We start from the raw sequence: 20,623 nt of genomic DNA on the forward strand, positions 1-20,623 counted from the left end.
ATGGGTGACATTGTGGCAGACTTCAGAGCAGACAAGTGTACAGATGAATTGATACAGAGAAAGATCAATATTAATTCATCTGTGAATTAGAAACACTGGAACCCAAAAATATTCAATTTGAATGTATTACGATCAGTTGAATATAGTAAATGAAAATTTAAAAACATGTATATGGTAGAACATGTGGTGGACATATATAAAAACATGAAAATGTAATATAGACACTTACATTGAGGGTCAGAATGTTTAAAAATGGAAGCTAGTTGTGTTAAAGCTGTGTGAAACGTGTACCAGACTGCATCTGGGTCATTGTGTACTGTCGCTGGCACCACACCTTGCTAAGGATATAATGACCTTGGAATGGGTTCAGCAGTGGTACACTATAACATTACAAAATGAGTACATAAACGAGAATGAGAATATAAAAGTGGAAGGATAATTTAATCAAAGTCTTAAGATTTTGAAAGGAACCGAGAGGGTTGCTGACAGTATCATCTGTTCCAAGGAGATTGTAGAAAAAGTGTACACAATATTAAAACGGAAACAAGGCCATTCTTTTGAGAAGCTAGGAAGCACATATTAGCAAAAAGAGAGAAACGGATACATCTCTCCCAGAAACAAAAGACGACTTTTTCAAAATCCCAAGAGGAAGGCCTGTCCCTGTAATCGCACCTTGTTAGATCAATACTTCACATCAAAATACAAACTGTATTTGGATGAAACTGGTAACTTATTAAAAAATAGACAAAAGAACAATGAACAGGATCATTTTTGTTCTTTATGAGATCAGACACAATTATTTACCATTGAACATCAAAGTAATTTTGATTGCTATATTGGGATGCTTGCAGATGTAGAATACAAAATAAAAATATATATTTATTTTAATTGAAAGAGACATTGCAAATTATAACGTTCAGATATTTACCCAAGGTAAATTATCTTGCCTTAACTTCAATAGATTTGTACAAATAACAATGCATATGCCTACCATAAAACCCCTCATTATTTAAAAAGTTATTTGGCCTCTTTAATTATTCACAATGTTCCAAAGTGCACCACGAGAGTTCTGATTCAAAATTCTGAACCAAGCAAGGACTTATCAGGAAACATTTTCAAAAGTTTGATTGAAAGGGAAAAGTAGCAGATTTAGTTATGTAATTCTGAGTTTTTGTTCTGAAAAATGGAAGCCACAGCCTCCTAGAGATAATGTAAATGTAAAAGGGCTAAAATGCAAAGAACGCAAGAGCATTCATCTTGTTGTAGGGCAGAGGAGATCACCAAGGCAAGGTGCAAAATCATTGTGGACAGGAAATGCAATTTTGTGTTAAATTTCAAAGCACCAGGAAACAATGCAGATAAACAAGCACATTTTGTTTTGGCCATGTCAAAACATTATCAAACACTGCATTACAAGGAATTCTCTGCCTCGAAACACTAACCAAAATGCCCATTATCGGTAATTGGTTCCCCTTCCGTCCCCTCAGTCCCTTCTCCATTTATCCTCCGATTGTTCTTCTTGGACATTTGCACTTGGTTATTACGTACCGGTATGAATAACAAAGCACAGGTGAATATCTTGCCTGAATATGCTACATCTTTCTCAACCTTGATGTCAAAACTAAGCCTGAAATGCCTGAGCAACTTATTTATCTCCAATGTATTCAACCACTTCACAAAATCCAATTAGCGTGATAATGCTGAAGTGAAATGGACACACAAATGTCTACAGAACATATTGTGTGTGCATTTGCAACGATGCTCCACGACCCAAACATTCCAAAAGGAATATCAGCAGGAAATATTCTATTTAATAAACACATTAACTAAGATCTCAAAAACAAGCACCAAGGCACTATTTTCAGATCATAATAAAATGCAGACTACATACTTACTTCCCAAACATAATGTGATTTAATCCTCCAAATTGGTCTTCATGCATTTCAGTCAGACCTCCAGACTTTCTAGAGTGACGCAGTTAAATTGCTGCCAGGTCAAGTTGATCCATTCACTCATTCTCACATGGATCAAAAATAAATAAAATTGCAAACTGAATTTTTTCACCAGAACTATTTGGCACTGAAGGTTTTGGAATTTTGGTTAAAAATTATAAGTAGCAAATACACAATTGGAAAGTTAATTATGAAATCCCAAGGCTAAACAACTGTTATTAATCTATGGCATCAAGCCAGAATTACAAAAAAGCAATAGCAAGTAGAGAAGTAAATATTTAAGAAGCTCCTGCAAAATAAAAACTATTTGGCTTATTCAGCCACAATAAACAATGCTTGTAATAATATTGATGTTGGCTTAGTGAGGGAACTCTCAGTCCAATCAGAAGGTTGCAATCAAAACTCTCGCTCCATTTCAGCATGGATGTCAAAACTGTAGGACTGCTGAAAATCTGGAGGCCAGGGGAGTCATTTTCAAATTAGACAATAAATTAGGTCCCCAAATGTCATAACAATCCCGCATCATTCCAAGAGAGGTTGGGGAATTCTCCTAATTTCCTGATCAGTATTTTGCCTCAACCAAAATAACAAAAAAGAAATATTTAACACAATGCTGTTTATGGGGGCGCTGTCCTGTGCACGGCTGCCCAGCCAGCAGCTGTCTGTCTCTTCATCTTTTTATTTTTATTTTAAGTTAGTTAAAGTGTTTTGTTGGAGGTCTAGACTTTTTTTATGTGGGGGGGGGGGGGGGGGGGGAAACTACCTTTCAGGATCCCTACCTGGTCGGAGAGGCGGCTTTTCTCAGGGCTGCAGCTTCGACCCATCCTCGCGGCCTACCAGCGGGTCTGGAGCGGCGTTTCCTGTCGGGGACCGCCCAAAACCACGGCTTTCGGCGGCGGCACAGCGCTGGAGCGCTATCGCGGAGCGGGCGATGCCTTGCCGGGGTCGCCGCGCTGGAGCTCCGGTGAGCTGAGACCGCAGGGAACAACATCGCGGAGCTGCAGGTCTGAGGAGCGGCCAGCTGCGGCGCTGACTTTACATCGGGAGCCTGGGATCTCGCGACGAGATCGCCAGTTGTGGAGCTCCAACCGGCGCGGCCTTGTCGGCTTCGGAAGCCGCGGCCTTCAGTTCGGAAGCGGCCGTTCCAGGGTTCCCAGGCCGCTGGGAGGACTCTCCCGACGCCCAAGCAACATCACCCGGCGAGAACGGCTAGGAACATCGGGCCTCCGTAGAGGCAACTGTGGAGGCCTCAATAGGCCCGACTATGGGTGAACTGGGGTTGGGGACTGGACTTTGTGCCTTCCCTCATGGTGGGAGCCATTGTGGGGGGATGTTCTTTGTGTTTAAGACTCTCATTGGTGTTATGTCTGTATACTTTTTTTGTGTGCTGCAAAATGGCAAAAAGCATTTCACTTCACTACACCTAGGTGTATGTGAATGTGACTAATAAAATACCTTTGATACCCCTTTGAGAGGTTGTTGAGAAAATGTCTGATATTTCCCCCTATATAACAACAGTTACCACACTTCTCCAATAGTTTCTTTGACATGATAAGTTATGGCCGAGTTTCTCTTTACCATGTGATAAGTCTATCGGAGGCTGAATAACAAGAGGTCGAATCATTTAAACAGACTAAAGCATCGCACATTATACTGATCCTAACAGGTCAGTGGTTTAGTCGTTAGACATACATCGCAGAAACAGGCCCCTTGGCCCAAAGTCGGTGCCAACCAGCGATTATCCCCGTGCACTAACACTGTCCTCCACATCAAGGACAATTTACAATTTTTAGCAAAACCAATTAATTTACACCCTGTATGTCTTTGGTATGTAGGAGGAAACCGGAGCACCCGGAGAAAACCCGCGCAGTCACAAGAAGAATGTCCAAACTCTGTACAGAGATTTCTGTACAGTCTGGAACGAACCTGGGTCTCTGGCCTTTAAGACAGCAGCTCTACCACTGCGCCACCCTCTTCTAGTTCTGCCATTTTTCTTTAAAAATACATCATTCAACATTTACATGTACTGTGCCACTAAAATGTAAATTTCTGAAACAATAGTGCCAGTGTCATTTTGGAGGTGCACACATATTTGCAATGATTTACTCACATTAACTGGAGATCAGATGGGATATGAAATACAGACATTTGCATACACAGTACTAACCTCTGAAAGGCAAGGACATTGAGATCTACAAGACATTGTTTAAGAAGGAATTCTGCCTATACCTGGTCAGGCCTTTTTATTTTATAACAGAAGAACGACACACCATGAAACTTTACTATTAATTGGCATCGTGCTTTGTTCTCGGCATCTTAAACTATTCAAGAATGAAAGACATTTCCACTTGGTTGCTCCAACACCTGCTTACAGTGGCAGTGCAAACTGCACTTGTCAGCTAATTTAATCGAAACTAATTCTTAAAAAATGCCACGGCAACAAGTACTTTACAATCCCACAAACAGCTGTTATAACAATCAGCTTCAAATGTTAGGCGGGCAGCAAAGCACAGGTACAGTTGCTTTACGATACCATGCCACTAAAAGGGTCTTCGCTGGGACAACAAAGAGAATTACACAAAATAACAAGCAAGGAAAAAGCTTGCCAACTTAATCAGTCCACATTTACCTCAATAGCAGAGGCTTTTATCCTAAACACAAGCTGTTTTTATATTACCTTTAAATGCCTCATTTATATCCAAGAGAAGTCTCTACATCAATCATTAACTCAAATAATGCTTTCCATCACCTCCAGAAGAAATATTTCCTGGCTTATATTGAATTTTGATCTTTTATAACCAAGTGAGAGGACTTGAGTACAGAAGCATGAAATAGAACTTTAGTGAGACCACACCAAGAGTACTGTGTTGGTCTTCAGCAATCCCACAAAATATTTGCCATAGCTGTGGGACAAATTCAGTAAACCGTGGACGCATTCTCTAGTGTTTAAAAGAATGAAAGGTGACCTCACTGAAACTTTCAAAACTCAACATGGTGGATGCGAGGAGGATACTTCTCATGGCTAACATGTGCAAGACTAATGGTCGCAGTTTCAGAATAAGGGGTGGGCCATTTTGTACATAAGAATATAGTGCAGGGAAACAGTAAATAGCTAATAGATCCGACATGATCTTGATGAATGGTGGAGCAGTCTCAAAGGTCCAGATTGACTCCTCCTGCTTTTTATCTCCTCAAACCTAGTTAATCTTCTACATCCCTTTACCAGAGGCCCCTGAAACAGTCAGTACTTCACCCTCCAAAATACCAAGCAGTATATCTTTGTGCACTTTTAAGCAGTATATCTTTGTGCACTTTTAAGCTGTGCTATTCTTTTGACTTCCTTCCACTCATATGGCTCCCAAAATTTGGTTTAGTGGATGTTTTCAAGGGAGAGTTAGATTTAGCTCTTAGGGCTAAAGGATATGGGGAAAGTTTCAGTGAGGTCAATTTAGACGAGGGAATTAAACATGACATCTCCAAGTTTGCAGATGACACAAAGCTGGGTAGCAATGTAAGCTGCGATGAGGATGCTATGAGGCTGCAGGTGACTTGGATAGGTTGGGCGAGTGGGCAGATGCAGTATAATGTGGATAAATGTGAGGTTATCCACTTTGGTGGCAAGAACAGGAAGGCAGATTATTATCTGAATGAATCCAGATTAGGAAAAGGGGAGATGCAATGAGGCTTGGGTGTGCTTGTACATCAGTAACTGAAGGTAAGCATGCAGGTACAGCAGGTAGTGAAGAAAGCTAATGGCATGTTGGCCTTCATTGCAAGAGGATTTGAGTTTAGGGGCAAGGAGGTCCTACTGCAGTTGTACAGGGCCCCGATGAGACTGCACCTGGAGTATTAAGTGCAAATTTGGTCTCCTAAATTGAGGAAGGACATTATTGCGATTGAGGGAGTGCAGTGTAAATTCACAAGATTAATTTTCGGGATGGCAGGACTGACATATGATGAAAGAATGGGTCGGCTGGGCTTGTATTCACAGGAATTTTGAAGGCCGGGAGGGGATCTTATAGAAACATGTAAAATTCTTAAAGGATTGGACAGGCTAGATGCAGGAAATCTGTTCCCGATGTTGGGGGGAGTCCAGAACCTGGGGTTACAGTTTAAGAAAAAGGAGTAGGCTATTTAGGACTGAGGTGAGGAAAAACTTCTTCACCCAGAGTTGTGAATCTGTTGAATTCTCTGCCACAGAAGGCAGTGGAGGCCAATTCGCTGAAGGTTTTCAAGGGAGAGTTAAATTTAGCTCTTAGGGTTAAATGAATCAAGGGATATAGGGAAAAAGCAGGAACGGGGTACTGATTTTAGATAATCAGCCATGATCATATTGAATGGCGGTGCTGGCTCGAAGGACCGAGTGGCCTACTCCTGCACCTATTTTTCTTTGTTCGATGTTTCTAAAATTTATTTACCCACAGATACCAGCTTTCATTTTCTGGAACTCTCAACATAAAAACTTGGATTGCAAATCCATAGTTTAATTGAAAAAGCCTTATCTACTTAAATACGTTTCTACTAAATGTGTGAACTTCAATCCTGTAACCCTCTGCACTGCGACATGATTGTTACATACATCTCTTGTTTAATGCAACATTTAATCCAAAATATGCCACCTCCAACAATGCTAAGGAAACTCTCTGGCGCCAGTGTCCATTTTTGGGATCAAGTTTCTGAAGTGGAGCACACAACTACGAAATTGATAAAGAAATGCAAGGCAGAATCTGAGAGTTGACGAGCAACAGACATAAATAGATATTCAAAAGACTTCCCATGGTTTATAAAAAGGAAAACACTAGCAGGCACAAATATCGATCTCTTGGAGACAGACAGACAGACAGTCAGGACAATTTACATTGAGATTAAGAACTAACATAAGAATAAAGCACTGGTCAAAAAATTGTGGTAGAAAAATTGGGGAGATTGTGAAGTGATAAATTCCATGTTTTACATCTCAGAGTCCTGAAAGAAGTGATAATAGATGCATTGGTTATCATCTCATAAAGTTTAATGGACTTTTCCAGTCCAGTGAATTACAAGGTAACAAATGTGAGATTGAACAGAACCTACTCTGCTGAATTTCTTCAGGATACAACATGTAGAATAAGACTCAAAATGCTGGAGTAACTCAGCGGAACAGGCAAAGTCTCTGGATAGAAGGAATGGGTGACGTTTCGGAACAAGACCATTCTTCAGTCTATCTAGAGATGCTGCCTGGTCCACTGAGCTACTCCAGCATTTTGTGCCTATCTTCAGTGTAAACTAGCATCTACAATTCATTCCTACACATGTAGAATGAGTAACCAGAGCATGTGATGCATTCAGGTTTTTAGAAGGCATTCATTATAGTCTTCCTGGACAGGATTGGATCACAAAGATTTTGGACCTGGACTGACCTGGATTGAAAATTAGTTATCAGACACAAAACAAAGAGGATGAATAAACAAAGTGGCTGGGTGTGACTCGGGGATTTCACATTGCTCAGACTGCAAACTTTTCACAATCTATAACAAAGATTTAACTGAGAGAGAAAGTGTATTATTTTCAAATTTGTCTGTGACACTAAATTATGTGAGTGAACAGAATGTAAATTACTTCACAGGGACATGGACCAGATTGGGGAGTGGGTGAGGGCATGGAATTGGAAAATTCAAAGATGTGCTTGTACATGTCACTGAAGGCCAACATCTAGACACAGCAAGCAATTAAAAAAACAATAGTTTTAGCATTTATTATAAAAGAGTTTGAATGACAGAAATAACAACGTTTTATGTCAATGGTTATGGACCTTCATAAGACTGCACCTGGAGAACAGTGTGCAGTTTTTGTCTTCTTACCAAGGACAATGTATTTGCCATAAAGGAGGTGGACCAAATATTCACTCAAAGGATTCTTGGTAAGACCTGAGGAACCGAGTAGATTGGAACTGTATTTTCTAGTTTAGAAGAATAAGAGGAAATCTAATTGAAACTTACAATATTCTTAAAACGGGGTTGACAGGCTAAATATATATGGAGGATATTCCCTCTGCCGGAGGAATTCAGTACCTAAGGACAGTTTCAGAATAAGGATTAGGGCAAGGGATTGTGATGAAAGAAATTGCTTCACTCAGAGGCTGGTGAACCTTTGGAGTTTTCTGTCGGAGATCTCAAGTTCTGGTATTTATTGAAAACGCTGATAACTTTTGTTTATATTAAGGCAATCAAGCAATACGGGATAATATTGGAAAGTGATGTTGAAGTAGATCAGTCATGGGGTGGGAGATTGCAACCATTGCGTGGTCCGCCCTGTTTCGACGAATGCAAGCAACCTGGTGTGCACAATCAAATAAGATCAAATAGAACAAGTTGTCAAAGAAACATAGAAAATAGGTGCAGGAGTAGGCCATTCGGCCCTTCGAGCCTGCACCGCCATTCAATATGATCATGACTGATCATCCAACTCAGTATCCCGTACCTGCCTTCTCTCCATACCCCCTGATCCCTTTAGCCACAAGGGCCACATCTAACTCCCTCTTAAATATAGCCAATGAACTGGCCTCAACTACCTTCTGTGGCAGAGAGTTCCAGAGATTCACCACTCTCTATGTGAAAAAAAATATTCTCATCTCGGTCCTAAAGGATTTCCCCTCTATCCTTAAGCTGTGACCCCTTGTTCTGGACTTCCCCAACATCGGGAACAATCTTCCTGCATCTAGCCTGTCCAACCCCATAAGAATTTTGTAAGTTTCTATAAAATCCCCCCTCAATCTCCTAAATTCTAGCTAGTACAAGCCGAGTCTATCCAGTCTTTCTTCATATGAAAGTCCTGACATCCCAGGAATCAGTCTGGTGAACCTTCTCTGCACTCCCTCTATGGCAATAATGTCTTTCCTCAGATTTGGAGACCAAAACTGCACGCAATACTCCAGGTGTGGTCTGACCAAGACCCTGTACAACTGCAGTAGAACCTCCCTGCTCCTATACTTAAATCCTTTTGCTATGAATGCTAACATACCATTCGCTTTCTTCACTGCCTGCTGCACCTGCATGCCTACTTTCAATGACTGGTGTACCACGACACCCAGGTCTCGTTGCATCTCCCCTTTTCATAATTGTCCTGCAACTTTAGACTGTGCACGCCATACGCAATAAGAAGAAGAAGAAGCAGAAGAAGAAGGAGAAGAAGAAGAAGTTCAGTCGTGATAGGAATGAATAGTACAGCAGGTTTAATGGACTGGATAGTCTACTCCGTTCCAGTTTCTTTCTTTCTAATCTTCTGACTAAGCGGCAACAGGATTAACTGAGGCATGACTAAATTCCTTAGACTAATATTACAGATGCGGTGAATGACAACGTGTGCGTATCGTTAATCCTCGCAAGGCAAAACGTTGAGGCAACTGAAAGTATTACACAAACATGTGTAGTGTCAACTGCAGAACAGTCTACAACAGGAAAAACAAGCGATTGAAAGAAAAACAAGCTGGATCATGAAGCTTTAGTTCATGTTTACTTCATTCTCCCTTTCTATTCTCAGAAGTTTCTGCAACCCCTCAGGTGACCCAAGTCCCTGTGTATTGGGCCCTCGGGCAATCACCAGCCAAACAAGTCAAACTGCAAAGCTGCCCGCTGACAGGCAGAAAGTTTATTGTTGTTTGCTCCCTCGACAGCCTTTGGGGATCAGGTTGACTGACGGGCTGCGGGCAGCAAGAGGCGCAAGGCCTCCGGACTCAACTTTCCGCTGGGCAGCGAGGCTGTCGCGGCCCAGACCCTGGTCCCTCAACCCGGCCCCGGCCCCGACCCTCAACCCGGCCCCGACCCTGGTCCCTCAACCCGGCCCCGACCCTCAACCCGGCCCCGACCCTGGTCCCTCAACCCGACCCTGGTCCCTCAACCCGGCCCCGACCCAGACCCTGGTCCCTCAACCCGGCCCCGACCCTCAACCCGGCCCCGACCCAGGTCCCTCAACCCGGCCCCGACCCAGACCCAGGTCCCTCAACCCGGCCCCGACCCTCAACCCGACCCAGACCCTGGTCCCTCAACCCGACCCTGGTCCCTCAACCCGGCCCCGACCCTCAACCCGACCTAGACCCAGACCCCGGCCCCGACCCTCAACCCGCCGCGGCGGCCGTTCACCCAGCGCCAGAGCCGAGCTCCAGCCCGGCCTCCTGCCTCCCACCCGGACTCCGACCCGGCCTCGGCTGATGCAGAAGCCTCGGGGTTTCCCTGACTCCCGGGCTGGGGACGCGAGTCCAGAGGCCCCGCACTCACCTTCAGCTGCTGCGGCGGCGGCCTCACATCTCCCCCGTCTTCTGATGCCGCCAGGCACCGAGCCCAACCCAGGCCGCGCCGCGCCGACTCACTGAGCCGCTGTCATAGCGCTACCTCCGCCTCGCTTACTCCTCCCTCCCTCCCTCCCACACGCTCACTACCTGTGCACTGTCTGCTCAGCGTGTGCACTGTCTGCTCAGCGTGTGCGCTGTCCAATGCCTTCAGTGCACCCAAAACACAGGCTGTGCTGAACACACACATTGCACAAGATACAATGTGTGTAGCATGTGCATAATATATCCACATTAGATGATAAATGTGCAACATTTGCACAGTATGTGGACATTATATGAACAGTTCACAATATTTATAGTATATATTATACACATTTGTAAATATAGAAACAGCAATATTTACACAATATACACAAATAAACAACACTGACAAAATATATTATGTTTGATTCTACCTTGTATATTTTGATAGTGTAGGACGCCTAATACACATGACATACATGATACATCTGCGATTGAAACATGACTATTGTCTATGATACATCCACAAGTATAAACTGCACATTATATAGATATTGCAATCTAGTTCAAGTTCAAGTGAGTTTATTGTCATGTGTCCCTGTATAGGACAATGAAATTCTTGCTTTGCTTAAGCACACAGAAAATAGTAGGCATTTACTACAAAACAGATAAATGTGTCCATATACCATGATATAAATATATACACACATGAATAAATAAACGGGTAGTGCAAATAACAGAAAGTGGTTGCTAATAATCAGAGTTTTGTCCGAGCCAGGTTTAATAGCCTGATGGCTGAGGGGAAGTAGCTATTCCTGAACCTGGTTGTTGCAGTCTTCAGGCTCCTGTACCTTCTACCTGAAGGTAGCAGGGAGATGAGTGTGTGGCCAGGATGGTGTGGGTCTTTGATGATACTGCCAGCCTTTTTGAGGCAGCGACTGCGATAAATCCTCTCGATGGAAGGAAGGTCAGAGCCGATGATGGACTGGGCAGTGTTTACTACTTTTTGTAGTCTTTTCCTCTCCAGGGCGCTCAAATTGCCGAACCAAGCCACGATGCAACCGGTCAGCATGCTCTCGACTGTGCACCTGTAGAAGTTAGAGAGAGTCTTCCTTGACAATCCGACTCTCCGTAATCTTCTCAGGAAGTAGAGGCGCTGATGAGCTTTTTTGATAATTGCGTTAGTGTTCTCGGACCAGGAAAGTTCTTCAGAGATGTGCACGCCCAGGAATTTGAACTTCTTGACCCTTTCAACCATCGACCCGTTGATATAAATGGGGCTGTGGGTCCCATATACATGTATACACAATCATTATTCATACATGGATTCCATATTATTTTTGACACAACTAAGACCTAATTGAGATACACAGGCACTTTGGGTAGCAGAGTATTTTTGCTTGCTACACTAAAGAATATAACCTCAAACACATAAACAATCACAATCAGCTCCTTTTGAGCACTGGTCCATTTGTTGTCAAATTTTTCTGGATCCCCCATCTGTATGATGTGCATGCAGTTTGAAGTCACAGTATCTACACATAAGCAGCCTTTAAAAGATCTGAGGCTTGTTTTTATATAAATTAAACTTGGATGGGACAGAATCTACATTAAAAGACCTGCGAACATTGAATATAAAAAATGGAATGCTGACTTCTGGCAGAAACCTGAAGAAAGGACCGGCATCCATCATCTGCATGGGAGTGGCATCCAAGCCTTGGTTTGTAATAAATGCCCCAGGACATATTGGAAAAAAAGTCTGATAAAATCAAGAGTGATGCTTACATCCTAAGCATAGATGCTAATCAGACACACCCAGTAATATGTGTGTGTGTCCAAGTGACTGAGCAATTGAAGTTTGATGGATAGTGAAATTAAGTTCATCCAGTTTAAATTGAAATTGTTTACTTTGAATTCAGAAATACATCAGTTACTGCAGTTCAGAGCTTTCTGTGCATTAGCTTTACCTGCACAGAAGTTTTTGTCAAGCTCGAAGGACGCATACATTTAATGGATTAATGTTATTGGGTATGGTTTTAAATGATCTTTTTAATTTTGGAGATACCTTTTCACACAAATGGTGGTGGGTGTATGGAACAAGCTGCCAGAGGAGGTAGTTGATACTGTGACTATCCCAATATTTATGAAACACTTAGACAGGTACATGGATAGGACAGGTTTGGAGGGATATGGACAAAACACAGGCAGGTGGGACTAAGGTAGACACAAAATGCTGGAGTTACTCAGCGGGTCAGGCAGCATCGCTGGAGAGAGTGAATGGGTGACATTTCGGGTCGAGACCCTTCTTCAGACTGATGTCAGGGGAGGGGGTGGGTCAAAGATAGAATGTAGTCAGTGACAGTAAGACTAGTGGGAGAACTGGGAAGGGGATAGAGAGAGAACGTAAGGGCTATCTGAAGTTAGAGAAGTCAATGTTCATACCGCTGGGGTGTAAACTACCCAAGCGAAATATGAGGTGCTGTTCCTCCAATTTGCGCTGGGTCTCACTCTGACAATGGAGGAGGCTCAGGACAGAAACATCAGATTGGGAATGGGAGGGGGAGTTGAAGTGCTGAACCACCAGGAGATCAGGTATGTTAAGACAGATTGAGTGGAGGTGTTCTACAAAACAATCGCCGAGCCTGCGCTTAGTCTCGCCGATGTAGAGAAATTGACACCTGGAACAGTGGATACAGTACATGAGGCTGGAGGAGGTGCAAGTGAACCTCTGCCTCACCTGGAAAGACTGTTTGGGTCCTTGGATGGAGTTGAGGGGGGAGGTAAAGGGACAGGTGTTGCATCTTCTGCAGTTGCAGGGGAAAGTACATGGGGAGGGGGTGGTTTGGTTCGGAAGGGGCGAGTTGACAAGGGAGTTTCGGGGGGAACGGTCTTTGCAGAAAGCAGAAAGGGGTAGAGATGGGAAGATGTGGTCAGTATTGGGATCCCGTTGACTAATGTGGCTGGGACATGTTGGCTGGTGTGAGCAAGTTGGGCCGAAGGGCCTGTTTCCACACTGTATCATTCTATGACTCTATGAAATAATGCTGTATGAAATTTTGAAACTCAAAAACTTAAAACCCAGAATAGAGGTAAGTGGAAATGTGTGTAAGGCCTTGATGATGTTGAAGCAAATGAATACGTTCAGGCACATATGCATGCCCACTGCCATCTCCTTGCTGGCTGTTCACCCATTCTCTGCAAAGCTTTTTTAAATCATTAATCCTCCTTCTCTCCGATTCCCCTCTCCTTCGCTGTTAATGTTAGAAAGGAGGCACCCAAATTCTGCACTCTGCATGGTGGTACATTCAGTATTTTGAATCATAATAGAATTTAAAAAAATTATGCTTAAGGTGTTGGCTAAGAAAGATATAGGCGGGCAAGTTGCTGAGGCGTTGAGATGATGGGTATCTTCCAATATTCAGGAAGCAGTGGGGATCAAAGGTACTAGAGGAGCTCCTCTATAATCTTTGGTGGGGATATGTTGTGGTTGCACACGCCGTTGGAAAGTTGCAGGAACCAATACTCGGGGAGGCTGCAGCGCGGAGGACGTTAAAGAAACGAACACTGGAGGACGACAGGCGGGCATGGCGGCGGGCAAGTGGTGTCGAGGTCAGTCGGTGAAAGGATTCAGGTCGAAGACAGGTTCTAGCTCGGTCTCGGTAACGCTTCCTGCACCTGGGCGGGAGCAGCAAGTGTCGCCGCCTGGGCAACGAGCGGGGAGACCGTGGGGGCGGAGAGCGAGCTGAGGGAGGGAGAGGATCGCCTGGACATTAGTCGCCGGGTGATGGTGGAGGACATCGCTCTTCAGTATCTACCATTCATTCAATACGACGCAGGAGGCGAGCGGGTAACTGAATCGACGAAAGACACCTCATTTAAAACAATGTTACGCGGTGCAAATCAATATTTCATTCAGTAGTTTTCGCGACAGACTTTCTCGCAGCTCCTGCAAAGATATGTTGTATTAGCTTGCAGAAAGCAGTTGTTTTCTTGGTACCACTGTTGAAGAGGCATTGACCACTAAATATTACATGCAATACCTCTCTAACAAGAAGGCAGAAACGCATTAAAATAAATGCTTTACTCTGCGCCAAGTTTTCTAGGTACTTAGGGTCTCTGAAGATTTGGTGATAACTGTTTGTACTTCTCCAGGGTCTGTGTTTAGTTGTGATGTTCTTGTGTTGCAAAGTCATTGATATATCCTCCACAGTTCGACCCTTGCCTGAGCTTCCGACCCTCGCCTCCAATATTTTTCTTTGTCTCAAGCAAGATGTTGTGGTCTTTTCAAAGTAACCACCTTCATCCAATGTGGAATGCCTTTATTCAATATGGCTTGAGGTGTGATATCAGTTTAGTCACTGCTGCCATGCTTGCGCTCAGTCTGCCAAGTACTCCTGGATCTTGCTAACCATTTAAAGTCCCCTTCCCATTCCCACACTTACCTTTCTGTCCAAAGCCACCTCCATTGCAAGAGTGAGGCCACGCACAAACTGGAGGACCAGCACCATGTATTCCATTTTACGACCTGCTTACAACCCAATGGTATGAGCACTGAATTTGCCAATTTTAGGTTGCCTCTAAATAACCTTCCCCCCCCCCCCCCCCCTCCCCACTCTCCTCCACCTGCCAGAATTGTCCTTGTCCTCGACTTCTCTTTTGACTCCTCTCACTTTGTCTAAGCTAAAGGTGTGGGCATGGGCACTCTCGTGGGCCCTAGCTTTGCCTGCCTTTTTGTCAGTTGCGTTGAATAGTCCTTGTTTCAGGCATACATTGGCACCATCCACCAACTATTTATCTGCTACATCGATGACTGCATCAGGGCTGCCCCCTGCACCCATGCAGAACTCGTTGATTTCACTGACGTCACCACTAACATCCACCGTGCACTCAAGTTCACCTGACTCTGAAAATGAGGCTTTCCTTTGCAGGACATCTGAGATATGAAGTATGAGGATGAGATATGAGATAAAAGGATGTTGCCAGGACTCGAGGGCCTAAGCTATAGGGAGAGGTTGAGCATGCTAGGACTTTATTCCTTGGAGAACAGCAGGGTGAGGGGTGATCTTACAGAGGTGTACAAGATCATGAGTGGGATGGATTGGGTGCACAGTCTTTTGTTCAGAGTGGGGGAATCGAGAAACAGAGGACATATGTTTAAGATGAGGGAGGAAACATTCAATGGGAACTCGGGTGGGGCGGGGGGGGTAAGGTAGTTGAGGCAGGTACTGTCATGGCGTTTAAGAGATATTAGCTCAGGTTCATTGATAGGATAGGCTTAGAGGGTTATGGGCCAAGTACCCTCTAAGCCCATGTCTCCTCTGTGCCCCGTGATTCCTCTCTCGCTTCCCCTCCCACCAGATGTAACAAGAATAGAGTTTCCCTGGTCCTCGCCTTTCACTCAACTAGCCTCTACATCCAACACATCATTCAGTCAGTCATGATCTTTAAATCTTAGTCAGAAACTTGCAAAACCAACATTGCCCGTAAGTGTGCAAAATACAGCAGTAATAGCAAGCGTAGTGACATAATTACAAATGCAAAGCTTCATTGCATAATATCTAACTGGTGATATGGATGATCTACAGGGCTTGAAATTAGCAGTTGCCCGGGTGCCACTGGCCACTCAAAGCGCCGCCGGGCAACCTAAACACCGAGTAATTTTGCCCGGCTTGGCAACCAGATACTGGTTTGTACTGAAGATAGACACAAAAAACTGGAGCACCGCTTGGCCCCGCAACTTGCTGTTGGCTGGCGGAGGAGGGAGGCGGTGGCGAGGAGTTCCCAATGGCCAAGGCAGCGGGGCGATGTTGTCCGAGGAGCGCTGACCTTCCTTCCTCCCCACCTTGCCCCCCTTCTCCCTCTTGTACGCCCCCTCCACACACCCCCCCCCCCTTATCCTGGGACCCCCTCCTCTCCATCCCGCACTGATCCCCATTCCTGCCTCTATTCAGTCCTCACTGACATCCCCTGCGCTCCCCTCCCCATCTCCCCCCCCCCCCCAATCTATTCATCCTGCGCTGATCAACCTATCCACCTCGCATTGATTCTCCTGCCACCCCCCCCCCCATCCATCCTACCCTGGTTCCCCAATTCACCCTGTACTTACCCTTTTCCCATCCATCCTGCACTTCTCCTCCATCCATCCTGTACTGATCCCCCATCCATCCTGTACTAATCCATGCATTCATCCCGTACTGACTCACCCTCCATTTACCCTGCACCTTCCCCTCATTCATCCTGCAGTGATCCCCCATTCATCCTGCACAGACCCTCCGATCCACACTGTACTGACCCCCCCCCCCCCATTCAGCCAGTGCTAATTCCCCCCCCCCCCCCCCCCCCATCCATCCTGTACTGATCCTCACATTCAAGAAGAATGGGGGGAACAGTCTGAAGAAGGGTCTCGGCCCGAAACCTTGCCCACTTCCTTCGCTCCATAGATGCTGCCTCACCTGCTGAGTTTCTCCAGCACTTTTGTCTACCCCCATCCATCCCGTACTGAACCCCCCCATTCAACACCACTGACATCCCCCCGTGCTCTCCCCTCACAATTTTACCTACTCCAACCAACACGTACTAATTCACCTGCCTCAATCCATCCATTCTGCACCGACTGCCTTCTAACCCCCCCCCCTCCCCACCCACCATCTATCCACCCCGCACTGATTCACACACACCCCCCTCCCTGACCCTATTGTCCTGGGAATGTTTTCAGAGCGAACATTGACTATGTTTGATAACGGAATGCAATCAAATGTGTTTTAATTCCCAAAATTATTATTTGTTTTAATCCATAAAGGTGGATTAATTAAATTGTGAACACATGGAACATTAAAACCGCAGTGTTAGATTGTCACTGCTGCCGTTGACACGTTATTACAGAATTCATTTTAATGGCAAATCAATGCTCTTAATATGGAGAATCAGTACTGTAGTTATTTAATGAGCAACATTCACAACTATACGTACGCATATATGTTACCATGCTCCAGGATTTATTGACACAGGTTGATCATACGCTGAATAATCCAACCACATTTTTGTTTGGAAGTGGAAAGAACTAATAGAAATTGCATTAATTGCAATGTGTAAAAAGAGTTGAGATACTGTCTTATAATTTTGCTGCATGTCATTGTGGGATATATCATGTCTTGATTGGTGAATATGTTTAGTTTGTGACTTTATTGGAAGCGGAAATAATTTGTTGAGTATAATTCCGACTGGTAACTACACACTTCGTCCGAGCACATTATCGCACGCGTCATGCAAGCCATCTTAAATGACCACCTAAACTGTCATTTGGCAACCTAAAAAGCTGCCAAGGTTGCCCGGCTGGCAACAGGGAAAAAAAATTAAGCGAGAGCCCTGATCTAGCTGATTTTCTTTTTATTTCAGTTCTTACTGGATGCCGCATGCATGCGTTAATGAGAGATCACACCTGTGGAATATCGTTATTGAAGAAAGCGTGTCCAATCAGACAGTTTGCTGCAGTGAAGTATGATATTCTTTAGATTTATTAAAACATTTAATTTTGTATTGGGTGTTTTTAGATGTACAGGTGCACAACCTTTTATCCGAAGTTCCGGAAACCGAAAAGCTCCGAAAACCGGACATTTTTTCCAGGATGTCGTCTGCACACCAAAGCTCGCGTTTGGCGCCAAACTTGACCCGAAACGACCCACGGTCAACCCAGGTCTGTACTACTGTAGCGGCTGCCTCCGGACGCCCGCAGCCACAGCTCCGCGATGTTGGGAGTCGGCGGCCACAGCGCTCCGGAGCTTACTGCACGGCGACCCGGTAAGGCATTGCCCGCTCCCCGCCTCTCCAACCAGGTAGGGGACTAAGAATTAAAGTTTCCCCCTTCCCCCCCCCCCCCCCCCCCCACCACATAAAATCCGTCCAAACTAACTGACTAACATTTAAGCAATGATTTACAATGATTCCCCGGTCTCCGGGGAGGAGGCAGCCGCTCCAGACTTTTCAAGCCGCCCGCGCTACCTACCTAATCTACGCTAAAAATCTTCCATTACGAAATCCGAAAAATTCCGAAATCCGAGAAGTGTCCGGTCCCAAGGCTTTCGGATAAAAGGTTGTGTACCTGTATTATTAATCTTCATATGAGGCTTTTATCCACCATTAATGGTATAAGGTTATGAGGTTAATGAAGTACATTTTATCTCACAGATGTTTTTTGAGTCTCCTTCACTCCTGTCATTCAACGAGATCATGCCTAATCAGTAACTCCAAATACCTACCGTTTTCCACGACCTATAATATCTTGGCTCAACAAAAGTCATTCAAGCTCAGATTTAAATTCCGTAGATTGATTTAGCCTCAACTGCCAGGCGGGGAACAGAATCCTCAGTTTCTATCCCCTCTGGAGGTAATGTAGATGTCTGATGGACATAAAATACACACAGTACTGGAGGAACTCAACTGGTCAGACGGCATCCGTGGAGGGAAATGGACAGAAAGCTTTTCAGGGTGAGGGTCTTCTTCAGTTATCTGTAGAAAGAGACGAGGGGCGATGATGTGCAAGAGTTGGCTTGATTTTTAGCAAGCTCTTTTTTTATCAGGTAGTTTGACATGTCATTCCTGTTGATAAAGTCGAACTGCACGAGTCGCCCTCCAATTTTTGCGTTTTCCTTTATTGTATAATTGAAGATTTTTATTTCCCTTGCATTGTGAGGGCAGCTTTTGTTGTGGAATTTATTAATAATCTGACCCTGAAACTGTCAGCTGAGGCACAGTTGCTGGCACTGAAGCTTTGAATCAGTAGTTGTGGGTTCAAGTTTTCTACATTCAAAAAGAAATGAGGACACAAATCCAAACTGGAATTTCTGTGTGTTGGATCCAACTTTAAGCTAAGGCCCCGTTATCCTCGCAACTGTATGTAAAAGATTCCATGAAACTATTTTGAAGAATAAAGGAGCTTCAATTAATTTTATTGGTTCTTCCTGAAGCAAAAACAATTTTTATTTTTTGTAATTTTTATTTTTTTTGTCCAGAAAAATCAAATGTTATTCATTGGCTTCTAGCACATTGTGAGGAAAGATACAAAATGCTGGAGTCATGTAGCATCTCTGGAGATCATAGATAGGTGATCAGGGCCCTTTTTTAGACACTGAAGAAAACCAGCATTTTTTTTCCTTTTTTGTTTCTTTTTTAAAAATGGTTCAGAATATCCTATGAAAAATGATAAAGCATTGCATAATATTTTGCTTATTCATTCTGATATTACAGAGCTTCCAAAAAAGTACAGACTGATCCAAAGAGAGAAAGCAACAAGCCTAAAGTTGAGAAAAAGACCAATTCCTGCAGGAATAGAACACGTCGTTTGACAGCCTTGGAACCGATTGATGATGTTTACCAGGTCCAGTATTATCCAAAGCCAGTGTTTGACATTGAGACAGCGATTGACTCTCTGAAGAAGTTTCAGCAGTTAGATTTTACATACCCAAAGCAGCCTGTTTACATCGATTTGCAGCTTGACATGAAATTGGAAAAAAAGGTGATGTTTGCACAAGTACCTGCGTTATTTTCTTTACTAAAAGTATGATGTTATAGAAAGCTTTAAGACACGGATTGCCTAAATTACTGGGTTTTTTAAAGATGCTTTCAAGAGGAATTGATGTTTCTCCAAGTGTTTTTATGGAATCTCTATCATATCATATATATCATATCTATTAAAACTGTATGTGTGTGGGTGTATGTCATTTTGCCTTTGAAACGCATGTCCTCGAAAACCAGACACAAAAAAGCGGAGATTTTTACATATTTCGGGAGGGATTTAACTTATGATTTCAGAAATCCAATCCTCTCTAGATTTGGTCAATTATTTCCCCAGATTTTGAATAAAATTGTTCACAAAACATCAGAAAAATTTAAAACCAAACTGCTGCATGAGTCACAGTGGCACCTCACAGATCCAATCACAATGGATCTCATTTATATATATGACATCACAATGGGACAGGGCTGGGAGATTAGAACCTACACATGGTCCCACTAAAACCAACCTGCTTCATGAGTCACAGTGTCATCTCACAGATGTATAATCACATCACAATGGGACGGGTGGGAGATCTCTCCCCCTCCCTGACATTTAAAGAAATATTAAGGTTGCCCAGCTGCTGACCTCACAATGCCTTTGCACCTGGCCCAACTGCCCCCTGACAGTTTAAAAAAATGTTTTTGCTGTCTTCATTGACAGCTTAGATCGGACCCGCTGTGTGTGTGGGGGGGGGGGTCCTTCCCTGAATTCCATTGAGCTACCGACAGCTTTCGTGCATGAGACGCGGACGCTTCATTTCCAGAACATTCTGAACGTGTGACGCACGGTTGCATTTCGCTCTCTCTGTCTCTCTCTCCCCCCAGTCAGTTC

At 44.0% G+C, this 20,623-nt stretch overlaps 2 protein-coding genes across 4 annotated transcripts in view; one reads left to right on the forward strand and one right to left on the reverse strand.

The window, feature by feature from the left end:
* Positions 1 to 10,315, reverse strand: part of cnot6l (CCR4-NOT transcription complex subunit 6 like) — a 66,705-nt gene extending 56,390 nt beyond the window's left edge. The window contains exon 1 of one of the 3 annotated variants that reach the window (XM_033023833.1): positions 10,205 to 10,315. The gene's annotated coding sequence lies outside the window, so the exon portion shown is untranslated. Of the gene's footprint in view, positions 1 to 1,895; positions 2,029 to 10,204 lie in introns of those variants that run through there. The other 2 variants (XM_033023849.1, XM_033023841.1) reach the window with 2 other exon arrangements.
* A 3,478-nt stretch (positions 10,316 to 13,793) lies between these two features.
* Positions 13,794 to 20,623, forward strand: part of mrpl1 (mitochondrial ribosomal protein L1) — a 26,102-nt gene continuing 19,272 nt past the window's right edge. Inside the window, exons 1-3 of the mRNA XM_033023860.1 lie at positions 13,794 to 13,848; positions 17,635 to 17,734; positions 19,483 to 19,750. Of these exons, the coding sequence (XP_032879751.1) occupies positions 13,824 to 13,848; positions 17,635 to 17,734; positions 19,483 to 19,750 (393 nt within the window). The 5' untranslated portion in view covers positions 13,794 to 13,823. The remainder of the gene's footprint in view (positions 13,849 to 17,634; positions 17,735 to 19,482; positions 19,751 to 20,623) is intronic.

The sequence above is a fragment of the Amblyraja radiata genome, chromosome 1 (genome assembly GCF_010909765.2).
Source record: "Amblyraja radiata isolate CabotCenter1 chromosome 1, sAmbRad1.1.pri, whole genome shotgun sequence".
NCBI classification, from domain to species: Eukaryota; Metazoa; Chordata; class Chondrichthyes; order Rajiformes; family Rajidae; genus Amblyraja; species Amblyraja radiata.